The following is a 14,986-nucleotide window of genomic DNA, read 5'->3' on the forward strand; positions in this document are numbered from 1 at the left end:
CTTTGAAATATTTCAGCAGGATCATAATGTCCTGATTCTAGTTAGTCTTCATAAAATAATCTGAAATAAAGAGTAAATAACTGCAGGAATCAAAGTCGCTGTGTCTATTCTTTCGAGATGATTGCTGACCTGATAGATTGAAGATATTTTTGATCGATGATTTCCAATGTATCAGCCAATAATGCAATATAATATGATCCAGTGTTGAGTAGAATTCAGTATGGTGCAAATGATGGATTGAAAAAAATTGCAAATTGCCCCGCAATTGCAAACAAGCGTGCATGCTGAGCATGAAACGGAGTCAGCTATATCACACTTTTCATCCACAAAGAAAAGATGCAATGTACGATGACACAGGTACTGGAAATTTGATTTGTGTTCTGTGATGCTGTTGAATCACACCGTGATCGAAAAAACACGTAAAGCGTCAGAGTGAACTTGTAGAGCAAATGTTGTAAACAAACAAACAAACATTGACTGTATAAAATCGGACGATACTTTCATTCCATAGAAACGAAGCCAAAATACTTCCACCATGTTGTCAAATTTGCAGCCGGCGTCTGCGCAGTCAAGACTTTCTCCTCCTCGAGTTTGCGCACTCGAGACGAGAGGTAATGTGAGGTATGCCTTCATCCTTTGGTAGCCATGCCCCCCTTCCAGCATGTTGCAAAATGTGTTCATGGTGGAAATCAATCTTACGTCGATCCAGAGAGCTTAAATCATTTCAGCTGGAGATATTTCACTTCTCTGGATGCTTCTCATAAGGACACTGATCACTTGGACATGAACTGGACATTCGCCAGCTGGTTTCGACCAACTTTGAAAGACCTACTTAGAAAATCCATCCTAATTCTATAGTGTGTGTGTTTTCACTGACACACAAATGGCTTTTGCACGAATTTCAAAATCTGTCTGGCTGGATGTCGTTAATACTGAGAGAATATTGAGATCATGGCAACTGTATGAGCTAGCACAGTTAAACGAGCCTTTTTCTGATTATAACCTCTCACTGTTTCAAATGGTTTTAATCGAAATGCCTCACAGTTTGAATTTGTGCGTGTGTCCAGAAATGTTCAAATAAGTCGGTATATGGTGGTCAATTCTGTGATGGAGCGAGCTGACTGGCTACAGCTGGTCTCTTCTGGGAAAGCTGTCAATCACGTCATTCCCAAGCACAGCCACACCTTCTTACTTTACAGCAGAATCACGTTTTAAAAACGAATTTATAAGGAGAAAAAAGTGCAGATATCAACAGAAGGAAAACTAACCATTTGAATTCGACACTGGATAAACAGAAAAACAGTTTTGATGAGAAAAGTGACATGGAATAAAGGTCATTTTAACACATGGGGATGGGCGGAGCTAAAAATTATACTGCAACCAGCCAGCAGGGGCACTAGCGCTGAGATGGCTTCACTTTTTCCAGATGATGTGCTGTCCTGGTTGTGAATAATTAATAAACGACTCACTGAAAAGTGCTGAATATTTAAGGAATTGTAATTTATACATTGAAAAATACAGTCATAGACATGTTCATACTGAAACAGTCCTCAGAGACGATATAGATCAATAAAAAGTCATGAGAGGAGGACACGCCTCACAAACTGGTGCTTGGACCCCTGTCGTCGCTTCAATGTGCTTCAAAAAAATAAAAGCATAAGGACAGTAACAAAGAATTAAAGTAAAAGTGAAATCATTAAAATCCAAAATTAAAAAGAAACTAAAATAAAGAATTAAAGTAAAATCATTAAAATCAAAATTAATTATGTTAAAGGAAATTAATTACACTTTAGGTAAAAATTAATCAAGTGAAAGCATCTGAAAACAGCTTTGTCTTGAGCCTGGATTTAAAACTAACAACAGTAGGAGCATTTTTGATCTCATCTGGAAGTTGGTTCCAAAGCTTAGCAGCATAGCAACTAAAGGCTGCTTCACCACACTTCGTTTTGACAGCTGGTATTACTAGCAAGTTTTTCTCCTGTGACCTTAGAGACCTAGTTGGTGCATATAATTGAAACATATCCAGTAGGTAGCTGGGTCCCATCCCATTTAGTGTTTTAAATAGAAGAAGTAATGCCTTAAAGTCAATTCTATAGCTCACTGGGAGCCAGTGCAGAGACCTTAGGATTGGAGTGATATGGACGACCCTTTTTGTTCTTGTAAGAACCCTTGCTGCTGCATTTTGGATTAGTTGAAGCTCTTTGATGGTCTTTTTTGGAAGACCTGTGAAAAGGCTATTGCAGTAATCAACCCTACTGGAGATGAAAGCATGAATAAGTTTTTCTAGATCATGCTTTGACATGAGACCCCTGAGTTTAGAAATGTTTTTTAGGTGATAGAATGCAGACTTTATCACTTTCATATGACTGTTGAAATTAAGTTCACTGTCAATAAGGACACCAAGGTTTTTGACAGTATCCTTTGCTTTAAGCCCCTTAGTTTCAAGAACAGTGGCAATCCTAAGCCACTGTAGGTACAGGAGATTATATGAGTGATTCCACACTTATGGGTACTGAAATGGGGACATGAACTTATTTTTAAAAATTCACCTAAAACCATTTCTTTTTTTACCATCAGGTCACAAAACATGTAATCTTTAATGAATGATATGTTAAAAGATAACTTTAATTTTCTGAGATGTAATAAAAACATATTTATATGCCAAAGTCAGAACATAACAGAAGTGTTGTGGACATATATATTCTCAATTTTAACAATGTAGAATTACTTTTTGAAACATAGGAAGGTGATGTTTTAGCAAATATAATTAATAAACATGTGTAGTAGAATAAACATACACATTCTTTCAATAAGATTAACATGGTATAGAGCTAGATTGTAATTAATTTGTAACAGACGCGAGATGGACAATCGTAACAGAAGTAATGTAACAGACATCATTTTGGAACTCATAGGCTTGACTTTGGCATATAAATGTTTTTATTACATCTCAGAAAATTAAAGTTATCTTTTAACATATCATTCATTAAAGATTACATGTTTTGTGACCTGATGGTAAAAAAAGAAATGGTTTTAGGTGAATAAGTTCATGTCCCCATTTCAGTACCCATAAGCGTGGAATCACTCATATATATATATAATACATTTGAAGTCACTTTTTTCAGACATACACTTTATAAAGGTACTTTAGAGCAGGAAAAGGCAGTGCAGCATGCATTCATTCATTTGCTGCTTGTTTTATTTCCCCTCCTGCCTCGTTCTGATTGTCCGGCTGCTGCAGCCAATGGTGTGGCTCACGCACAAAGAAAAAAACTGAACATAGAGTGATCAAGGGCACGTTTTTATCGTGTAACACGTTTATTTTACTGCGAAGGACGATTGCTGAGCTGATACATTGAAGATTGATAAACTATGATTTCCGATACATCAGCCAACAATAAAAGTCACTCTCATACACACACACACACACACATATATATGTACAGATAGAAAGACATTAGGGAAAAAGAAAAATCACACACACACACACACACACCTTTCGTCTGCACAAGGAAAAGAAGATTATGACAACACAGAATTTTGAAAGTTTGGTCAGAATCTGAAACATTTTTCTCCATAACACTGATTGTTCCGGCTGAGACCGGCACGACTGTCTTCAAAAACACAACTGTGACTGGTCCAGCAATTAAATAAGAAAATGTAAGGACCGTCCAAATCCTCCATCATGTCCAGGATAACATTTTTTTTTTTGTCTTTGCTCCGTAGTCAACGATACACACACTGCTGAGCAATCCGAGGTGTGTCCACTTGCACCACAGCTTTCGGGCTGCTCACAGGTGCGGTTTGTTAAAATCAGGGTGTGTTCACGAGCATGTTTTCATCATCTGAAGTGTTGAGAGTTCACTTGGTCAGTCAGAACAGGTCCATAAGCACTCGTCTTCACACAGTGGAAACATGTCTTCACCTCCTTTGGCTTTTGTAAATGTGAGGTGTATTCACTACTTTTCATAACTATCCGTGGATTCATCAGTGCTAGTTTTTATAAACTCCAGTATGTTCACTAGCGCTAATCTGGATCCGTCCAAATGCGTTTTTTCACCTCAGAGTGTTCACTTGCACTGGTCTTGATAAATCACAGAATGTTCATTGTGATGTTCCTCATCGGCATGGACGAGGGTTTTTTTTTTTAAGTAAAATGTCACTCGTCTTCATCAGCATTCTCACTCGCTCTTGTTTTTTCCCTCAGCTAGTCATCAACCTGAATGTGTTTGAGCCAGGCGGTGTTCAGAGGTCCTAGGTGTATTGATTTGTTTGTTAGTTCTTGGATTCCGAACTTTGAGGGTTTATCAGCACCTTTCTCAGAGAAATCGCGGGGCGTGTTCACTGGCGCTTGGCTTTGTATGGCCGAGATCGCTTTCTTCGGTCCGGCTTGCGTTGTTTATGGAGCCGGCCGATGCTCACACCCTGCCTCCTGCGCACGGAAATGTTCTGCTCCACCAGACTCGCCAGCATACCTACACACACACACACACACACACACACACACACAATTTATTAAGAGTGAAATGATGTGGCTTTTTTTATGCTGCTGGGAAAGACCCCACCTCAGTGCAAATGACTTATCGCAACACACTCATACACATTAACACGTCTCCATGATGACTTCTACACTAACGTGAGTCACACAACTTACACAGAGAGAGAGAGAGAGAGAGAGAGAGAGAGAGAGAGAGAGAGAGAGGGAGGAAATGGAGGAGACATGAAGACTGATACCTCCAGAAGCCGACTGTACTGATTAAAAAATGTGTAAATGTGTGCTTGCACATGGCCATGAGATCAAGGGTCTCAGTTTGAGGCTCTTTAGTATCCTGATATTCCAGATGCGTGTCAGAGAGACAGATTAAAAAACAAACAAACAGCATGGCTGAACACAGCAGTGATGCATCCTGTATTCTTCACTTTTACATTTTGTGCCTCTTAAATGCTTCAAGCTGATGAAGTTTATCATACCTTGTGTTGACCCCCCCTTTCATTTCAGATTCCATTATCATTATAATTAATAGTAATAATAGTTGTAGTAATCAGTGTTGTATAGTAATGAAGTAAAAATACTTCACTACTGTACTTAAGTACATTTTGGGAGATTTTGTACTTTACTTTTCAAATTTTTGAGAACTTTCACTTTTACTTCACTATATTTTTTAACTTAATTGCATACTTTTACTCTGATACATTTTCAAAGAGCCGTTTACACTACGTTCACACTGCAGGCTGAAGTGACTCAAATCCGATTTTTTCGCCCATATGTGACCTGTATCCGATCTTTTATTGACAATATGAACGACACAGATCCGATTTTTTCAAATCCGACCCAGGCCGTTTGGATATGTGGTCCTAATTCCGATTCCTATCCGATCTTTTCATATGCGACTTCAGTCTGAACCGCCAGGTCGCATTCATCCGACTTACACGTCATCAACAAGCCACAAACGTCACTATTCTGCGCTGAAGTAGGCGGCGGGTCTCTCAAAAAAAGTTACAACAACATGGCTTTGATGTTCCTTTGAACGGAGGTTGCAGTCACTACCCCGCAGAACGCCTGAGCCAAAACCCTTGCCCTCTTCCTTCTCAACCTCCTCCTTAACATCAGGCTATTGTGCATGTTCTGGCTCTGTCGCAACAACAACTGCATCATTGCCAGGTACTCCATGCTGGCTACTGTCATACACAGGAAACTTTAGGTTACTTCCGTAAACACTGGCCATGCTCACTGCGTGTGACGTTGTCGTATCCTGCAATGCGCATGCGGAACACTTTTAGGTCGCTTTTCGTTCATACTGAGGATCACATACAAGTCGCATATATTTGTTAATGTGAACGACCTCACAAAAAAATCGGATTTCACAAAAAAAATCAGAATTGAGCATTAAGCCTTGCAGTGTGAACGTAGTGTTTGTTACTCGTTACAAAAAAAGAAAGGAAAAAACCGGTGTTTTAACCCCACTGACTGCAATGAAGTCAGGACGTGCCTGGGTTTGTTCACCACTTGCGCATGACAACCAGTAGGCTACACCTGTTGGCTTCACGCAGAAAGCTAGCTTCGCAATCAACAGCCCTGATGGAAGAGGAGATGGAGACAGCAGCTACTTCAGCTACAAATGAAGAGGAACCTGATGATAAGCACCCCTGGCCGTACTATTTTATTTTTCAAAAAAAGGTTTCAAACTGTGGTCACCCTCTTCAGATGCCAGATAAGCTTCAGTTTTCTACAAATTACTTTTTTCTTTTGATTATTAAGACAGCAGTTGGTCTTGTATGCACCTCCATAGTTTATAAAGTGCAATAACAGTAGCAGCTTTTTTTTTTATGTTTTTTTCTTAATGGTGTGATGTATGCCTAATTTTCAGTACCTTCTCTTAGTTTAAAAAAACAAAGGAAAAAAATGAGAAAAAAAAAAAGTGTCAAAACTGTGGTCTCCATCTTCAGATGCCAGATAGGCAGCTTCATTTTTCTCCCAATTTATTTTTTTCTTGTTTATAATGGTTGTGTGTGCACCTCTATTTTCAGCAGTGTAATTGCTTGTCATGAACCATTGGTGACAAATTACCTTCAGTTTACCAAAATATTAAAAATATTACAAATTCAGATTGTCTTTGCTTGTTTACTTTTACGTGTACTTTTAATTACATTACTTGAGTACATTTATTTTTACATTACTTGTCATACTTAAGTGCAAGAAATGTCAGATACTTTAAGACTTTAACTCAAGTAACATTTCAGTCAGTGACTTTGACCCAAGTCATTTTTTGGAAGGGTACCAATACTTTTACTTGAGTGTGATTTCCCAGTACTTTATACAACACTGGTAGTTATATATATATATGTGTGTGTGTGTGTGTGTGTGTATATATATATATATATATATATATATATATATATATATTTTTTTTTTAATTCTTTTAAAAAAAAATTCTTTCACACTTTGGAATATTTCACACCAGCCAATCATTTCCCTTCAAAATCTCACGTGTCTTGGTTCTGTACCTGCGGCCCGACTCTCACTCTGCAGGACTGAGTTTACAGTTTCATTTCACTTGATCTTTTATCTCAATCAGGATTTCACCAGTCTGGGAAGGCCACTGCCTGAATGTTTGTTTTTTCCTTCCTTCTCTCTCTCTCTCTCTCTCTCTCACACACACACACACACACCCCTGATTCAGCACAAGAGTTAATTAGACTCCATTCAGTTGGATCAGGTTTAATTGGAGCAAGGAGAACTTAAAACTGTGCAGGACTCGAGCGCTCGGCCTGGTGTTATGTCACCTGATTAACCTTTTGTTGATTTCCAAATTAAATTTAAATTCAAACTCAACAAAATTAATCAGTTCACATCAAAATCTGGGGTCTGTAATAAAGGATAAGTTTACTGTGTGTGTGTGTGTGTGTGTGTGTGTGTGTGTGTGTGTGTGTGTGTGTGTACCTTCCTGTGCCAGCATGGAAATGAAGGTACAGATGAACTCATCGTAGTTATGAGTCCTCCTCTGATCATCAATCTGAAACACAATCATATTTAAAATAAATAAAAGTAATAATATGTCAGCATTATTTTATTTTTATTATTCAGTCATGAACAGAATCTAATGTAAAGGTGCGTCGTGGCTCAGGCATGTTCTCATACGCTGACTTGGTGTTGGGGTTCTAAAGCCCGGTAATAATCAGCGCTCATACCTTGTATTTCTTCCGTTTCTCCACCTCCTCTTTCAGATACACTTCGTAGTTTGCGATATCGGCCTCCACGCACTTCAGCAGAGCCAACAACTCCTACAGCGGGGAAGAGAAACAATAACAATGACACTGAGCAGGAAAAACATACAGAGAACCAGAAGAAAACGGAACGAGGAGAACTTTGTTGAGAGAAAAGGAACGAATCTTTATCTCAGACACAAAACGCTCAGGAGTAACATGACTGATTAATTTTAGGGGGCGCTACAGATTCACCCTGAACACATGATGAGAATCCTGACTGAATCCTCACTTTAGGAGTGTATTTCTCGCCGAGCGGTTTGGTGAGCGCCTCAGGCTCTGCAAAGCTCGCCGTCTCCACACTCGGCTTGTCCTTGCTCGTCTCGGTGACGTCCTTTTCCTGTTTCAGCTCTCGAGACGCTCCTCCTTTCCCTCCATCCACCTCTCCTCCTTCTGTCCTCTCACTCGGCTCCTTACTGTCCACTCCGCCAGCTTTCTTCACCACATCACACACCGTGTCTGCGCACAGGAAGGGAAAGAGCGATTAGGTTAGTCACACACAGAGAGACAGACAAAGAGGTACACAGGCAGATGGACATTATTTCAGTCGAGTGTGTTCATATTCGAGCTCTGTGCATGGGCCAGTCGGGGGCGATGGAGCGCTACCACACTTTATTATTCTGTACATTACTCCTTTGTGTGTGTGTGTGTGTGTGTGTGTGTGTTGTACCTGTACTTGGCAGTGTGTAGATGGCTCCATCCTCTCTGAGCTGCAGCTGCGTGGAGCTGATCAGGGCGCCAAGCTCTCGGACGGCGCGGTTGTGTCGAGTGTCGAGTCTCAGCAGGACGTCATCGTCTCCGAACAGCACGCGGCTCAGGTGGCAGGCCACGGGGCTGGAGGGTCGAGTGGCAGCCTGGAGGAGGGCAAGAGGACTGAAACTCACAAAAGAACCCACTGCTCCAGATATTCCTCTCGAGATAAAGCCAAAAAGCATCTTAAACATTCTAATCTAAAACAATAAACAAACACCCTGCTTCTCATAAATACTGATGAGCCTTTAAGACGTTCTCATTCACAAGAAGCAATTATTTAAAAGTACGTGAGGAAGTTGGACCTGTGAGCGTGCAGGAGATCTGAGCGGAGAGTTGAAGGCGCTGCCGATCTCGGAGGCCGTGTCCGTGCTCTCGTTGCTGGGCGTGGGCGAGGGCTGGCAGGCGGGCGTGATGCTGATGCCCCCAGTTCGGCCCTCTGTGCGAACGTTCAGGATGGAAGAGCCGGGCGTCGCCGTCGTCCCTGTCGTTGCCAGGGCCTCCTTCCTCTGTGCCTCCTTTTTGAGTCTCTCAGCAAGCATGCTCAGAGCCAGCTGACCCTCCACGCCCGAGACTCCACCCCCACCACTGTTCCGGGCCACAGCCCGCCCGCGGACACCTGCCTTTTTGGGGAACCTGTTAAGCAAAACACATGAACTGCATAAAGACCCACAGGATCTCTGTGTGACCATCTCTCTCTCTCTCTTATACACATCCCAGACCTGTCCTCCTCTTCCTCCTCATCCTCATCTTCATCATCAGAGTACGAGGCCTGAGGGGGGCCAGGGGCACGAGCACGAGCCACGCCTGCAGCTAGGTCCTCCTCCTCCTACACACACACACACACACACACACAAAATATATAACAACCAAACTCATAATAATCATAAACACCATTCATATAATTAAAACACAAATAAATAATTTCATTTAAATTAATTATTTTATGTGAAAAGCAAATTTAAAAAAAAATGAATCATTAATTTGGCAATTATAAATAAATAAGAAAATTAAATTAAAAAAAAATTTAAATATCTTTGAAAAACAATTTTACATTGTATAAAAAGCTTTGTTTTGAAGACAGTAATTTGGACGGACAGATTTCACGCCGGCGTCTCTCGGCTCACCTGCATGGGGGACTTGGCGTAGTTGTGGTTGTCCAGGAAGGCGGGCAGGCGCTGGACGATGGAGCTGGGGCCAGTGGTGGTGCCCCCTGGAGGCAAAATAGGAGGCTTCACTGTGGCTTTGGGTTTCTCTGAGGAGCTTGACCCGGCAGGAACACTCGCGGCGTCTGCTGAGTCAACACACACACACACACACAGAGATACTAATGGAATGTTTTTTTGGAATTTCATCTCCTGCTCACTAAACACAGACACACACCTGTGGGTGGAGCTGGACCAGGAGTGACTGGTGTATCTGACCCCTCCTCCTTTTTCACAGCAGGGGGCGTGTCCTCAGAGGACGAGGAGTCTTGCTGCTTGCGCTCCTGTGTTGTGTCTGCCTGGGAAGCCCTGATGGCCTGGAAAAATAAAGATATGACTCACGTCAAGGAAACACTCCAAGCACACAAACACGAACCTACACTACACACTAGGGGGCGATGGAGTGCTACCACATGAATACAGCAGAGTCTTTTCAAAATAAATATTCGTATTTTCACTCCACCTGCTGCAGTCCTTCCAGAACGATCTGCCGGTTGCGTTTGAGCACCTCGAGTCTGGACTCGTACTTCACCCTGCGGTCAGGAACCACAGCCATCAGGTTGAAGCGGATGTCATGGTACGGCTCACTGTGGGCGGGGTTTGGGAAGAGACACGGGTCAGGAAACGTCTCATCTGTGGGGTCAGGCTTTCAACATCAAAGTAATTTAACCATATCCATGGAAACGATGTGCAATAAGAGGCATGACCATGTGGGATATTGAGTACATGATACAAAATAAATTACTGTACTTCAGGCTTTAAACACACACACACACACACACACACACACACACACACACACACACACATGATTCAACACAGACGTGATGACTGAACTGAAGAGTGGACGACAAAGGGTAGAAAATTAACGGCTCCGTCGGTGGAAGTCGTGCGGTTTAGTGGGACGCAGGAGGCAATTGGAGACGTTGGCAGTTGGAATCTCCTCCACATGACTGACTGAGATGGACATCATGATAGTGTTTGATACAAAGGACTAGAACATCATGCTGTAACAATGGAGCTGTGTTTCAGAAGCGAGGAACAAAAGAGAGGGCGTGTCTCACCCTGCTGTCGCCAGGCCGATCCTCTCCATAATGACCCTCCGAGCTTTGTCTGTCCACTCCTCCTCTTCTCCCCAAGGACCTGCAGAGAGAGAGAGAGAAGTTCATTTGCATATTTAACGTCCTCCTGTCTGAAATTCAAATAAAATGCTTACTCACAAATGTCAACATTAAACAAAACCAAACATCTAACTTCAGTACTGAATGTAGTTCTGGCACAGACACAGAGTGTGATGGTGTGTAAAAGCTGACCGTGGTCGATGGGGTAGGCTTTGAGGCCGTCCAGCTCGAACAGTCTGTCTTTAATAGGGACGTAGCTGACGAAGTGGAAGGCCTCCATCGTCCTCACGGCGCTGATACCATTCTGTTTCTCCGGCAGGTGCCGTGGCTCAGGCCTCCAGAGAACACAGTGAGCAGAGAGACGTGTTTTACACTGTCATTAATAACGTCCGGTTTAATTACATGACTGACACCCGCCTCGTTTCTCACACCTCGGAAGATTATATGGCCCAGAATGGCTTCAACTTCAGGAATTTCAGCAAAGATACACCTCAACACCACTGCACTGCCCTCAACTCCACTGCACTGCACTGCCCTCAGGGTTCTCCAGAAAATCTGAAGTTGCTGGCTACGACTCTTGAATCCGCCACAGCACGCCAAAGGTGCACTCATGTTTGTGGGGTCTGGGAGCACGCCCCCCCTCAAACATTTTTAAATTTCCATGCCTTCTGGTGCATTCTCAGCTAATAAATTACTATTTCCCTGTAAAATACTTGCAAAACCTGTATGAAATTTCCCTCCAGGTGTGCGTGTGCTTGGCTTTCTCAGTTCCCCTCCGTAGTACGCTGCCCGGCTCTGCAACGTAACTACATATGCTACGGCATGGTCACGTTGTCTGACTTGGCCAATCAGAACATGAGAATCAATCAACAAATACGGTGTCGCTTCCGGTCATGTTAGACCCTAATCAAAGACAATTTTGTGGTGGAATAATTGGATTTGCAGCAGAGACGATATAAAATCACTTGAACATTTAAAGGGAAGGTTTTTTTGGGGCTCGGGTAGCCGGCGCGGACCGTGTGTGTAGGCGGAGAAAACCACCAGTTGCCAGCAATTCTGCACATCTCTGGTACTGTACTCAACACCACTGTACTGTACTCTGCTTTACTCCATTCTGCTTTCCTGCCCTCTACAGTAATGTTCCATTCTCGACTCTGCTCTGCTTGTTTGTTTGTTTCACACAGTAAAGTCATGGAGTCGCTGTGTTCTGCAGATGCTGTACCTGGCGTGACTGTTGTGCGCCTTTGCTAACTCTGGAGCATTCCCGATGGCATAGCCTTTACTCTGCATGCACGCGCACACAAACACACACACACACACACACACAGAAGGGACAGTTAAGCTTGAGGGAGACTGTTCCTAGATTCATAAATGAGTGAGGGAACAGCAGTATATACACAAGTGTGTGTGTGTTTACTTCTGGACTGAATCCCTTCGTGAAAGCCTTCATGCGGCTCAGTGTGCTGCCCAGCTCCACCCCGCTGCAGTTCAGGAGCACGCTCAGTAATGCATGAGTTGCACATGAGTTTGGAATCAGCTACACACACACACACACACAATTCCTAACATTAATGCAGGTAAGAAGAGCAAGAATTGCACAAATGGGATAAAAACATTTAATCCTAAAAACATTTTGTGAGAATAAGTGACCCACTAATTAAAACCCAAGAAAGGTAAAACAAGAGAAACTGACTTGGTGAGCGAAGAACATGTCATTGACAATGTCGTCGTCAATAACCGAGGTCTCGTCCACCAGAGTGGACACTTTCCTCCTGGAACGACGTTCCTCTATCCATTTAAACAGGAAGATGAAACCGTACACGGGACTGAGCACAAAACACACAACACACATACAGCATGAACGTCTCATCTACAACACATCTGTGTTTGTGTGTGTGTGTAAAATACACTTACCTCTGGCATTTGCTCTGCAGATCATAGATCTCCTCCACCTGAACACCCTTCACACCTGAGCAACACACAAACAATACGTTCATCAGATCCTCTCTCACATGTGCATCATTTTACATAAAATAATCTGCAGAAGAAATTAGCGTAAACAAAGAAAAGAAAATGGAAAGAAAAAGTTCCTCACCAAAATCCTCCACCAGCAGCGTGAAGAGACCTGAAAGAAACAAAGCGCAGAGGAACATCATCACGGCACATCAATGTGAGGTGTCACATGAACATCATTAAACAGAGAGGCCTTAATGCCACTGAGAAGGAGTTTATTATATAAACTGATTTATAAACACACTGCTGTGGGACACAGTGCAGTAAACAGGGTTGGAAATAACAGCTCTCAGAATCATCATGAACATCAGAATAATAATAATAAGAAGAATCTTTTGAGCACAATTCACATATAAAATGCGTGTCAAAGTCGATCTCGATGATCTGAAATAATCTATATCACAATACACTTGCAATACCACAAATATTGTGAAACCGGTTTTTATTATATTTTTTGAACAAATCAGTCGGAAGTAGATGATGTGAAGTTAATTTTTTTTCAGGACTCTTGAAAAAACATCTTCAGGATTTTACCATTAACTTAATTTATTAAAATAATTTAATATTAAAAAATTAAAGCAGCTTTTTAAGCACAGCATGACTGCATTGCTGGGAAAATGTGAGCAAACCAATATATCATGATATATTCGGTCATATTGTCCAGACCTAGCTTTAAAACAAGAGAAAATTAAAGCAATAATTAAATAACATGAACTTTAATCTTAATGAAACAACATGAGCAGACTGAGATCCAAAGAACTGACTTCAAGTGCACTAGACAGGGTGCAAAGCCCTTGTTTTATACCCTATGTAGTGCACATATGGAGACTTTAGACACTGCAACGCTAAATAAGTGTCTTAATCAGATTACTGAGTAATTTTTTAATAAACTGTTTATTTGTCAGGGATTACTGCAATGTTCGGGGATTATTTTACACGCTGTTTTGAGATCACTGACATTAGAAGATCACAGTTATGTGATCTATCACACAGTGTTTATCCTGTGATCATGACAGTCATCATTAACGTTTGTTTGTTTATGACAGAGTTTAATAACTGTGTTTAATCAGTGACCAGACACTGTGTGCACTATAACAGTGTTAGCTACTGTTAGCTTAGCGAGTTGACTCACCGGGGTCGCTCTCCAGCTCCAGCCAGCCTTTATTCATTTTTATTCTCTTTAATGAAGTCCAGACAGCTTTTTACAGTCGACTCAAATAAAAATCCATGTTGCTGTGTTTACAATCCGAGAGCTCGGAATTGTGAGCAACTTTTGCTCTTTCATGAACCTTTCTTGTAAACACAATAGATTAAAAAAAAAAAAATCCGTCAGTTGTTGATTGCGTCATCTACCTGCGACGAACCAGCGCTTGCAGTTCCATTGGCAGCCACGAGATGCCGCTGCGGCATCAAATTGTGTTTTCTGAAACATGAATTGAGAAGGGGGAAAATATATATCCGTTTTGCATTCTTTCCTTTTAACGTTCTTAAGTATTTCTGCATTGTTGTGATTCTGAATGGTCCAACTCAATCGTTTAATCCCTAACATTTGAAATATTTTAACAGTTTTGCTGGTTTTCGGAATTCATTTCCTATTGTTTATTTTTCAGTGCTCATGCATCGAAAATTTCTCTGTTCGATATTCAAACATTTGAGCATTAAATATTCCAGCAGTAAGAAATGACAATGCGAGAATTTCTCTCTATTTGTGTTCTCGTAGTCATAGTAAAAACGCAGACACTTCCTTGACTATTCACATCAGCTTAAGGAAATGTTAATCCTTTAATATATCTAATATGTTTAATGTTCTGAGTTACTTTTACATGACTTTTATTATTACAAAATATTTTATCTTTTTACATACTTTCATTATTGTTTTCGATATCATCTTGGTTCTGTCTGTCACTGGTATTATTTAAGGTCATCTGCCTGTTTTATGATTTAAAATTTCTGCTTGCTTGTCTTTATGTCTGTTTCTAAAGCACTGTGAGCTGCATTTTAAGTTTATGAAATGTGCCTTATAAAGTTTATTATATATATATATATATATATATATATATATATATATATATATATATAATTCGACAGGAACTGTGTGAAGAGCGGAACCTTAAACTGCTAGGTCGTGTTGCA

At 41.3% G+C, this 14,986-nt stretch overlaps 1 protein-coding gene across 2 annotated transcripts; it reads right to left on the reverse strand.

Annotated features, from left to right (window-relative positions):
* Positions 1 to 3,299: 3,299 nt before the first annotated feature.
* Positions 3,300 to 14,196, reverse strand: bap1 (BRCA1 associated protein-1 (ubiquitin carboxy-terminal hydrolase)). Of its 2 annotated transcripts, none has more exons than XM_060909987.1 (18): positions 13,986 to 14,196; positions 12,936 to 12,965; positions 12,755 to 12,809; positions 12,534 to 12,666; positions 12,258 to 12,377; positions 12,063 to 12,124; positions 11,033 to 11,175; positions 10,784 to 10,862; positions 10,183 to 10,306; positions 9,898 to 10,036; positions 9,642 to 9,805; positions 9,237 to 9,343; positions 8,820 to 9,150; positions 8,435 to 8,618; positions 7,997 to 8,223; positions 7,690 to 7,782; positions 7,442 to 7,514; positions 3,300 to 4,475 (listed from the first exon to the last, which is right to left on the reverse strand). In XM_060909987.1, exons 1-18 carry the CDS (start codon positions 14,020 to 14,022, stop codon positions 4,342 to 4,344), a joined length of 2,235 nt encoding a protein of 744 aa, XP_060765970.1. In that variant the 5' UTR covers positions 14,023 to 14,196; the 3' UTR covers positions 3,300 to 4,341. The 2 variants fall into 2 exon arrangements, with proteins under 2 accessions (XP_060765970.1, XP_060765969.1); XM_060909986.1 differs by having other exon boundaries at positions 9,642 to 9,808.
* Positions 14,197 to 14,986: the final 790 nt, after the last annotated feature.

The sequence above is a fragment of the Neoarius graeffei genome, chromosome 26, assembly GCF_027579695.1.
Source record: "Neoarius graeffei isolate fNeoGra1 chromosome 26, fNeoGra1.pri, whole genome shotgun sequence".
NCBI lineage: Eukaryota > Metazoa > Chordata > Actinopteri > Siluriformes > Ariidae > Neoarius > Neoarius graeffei.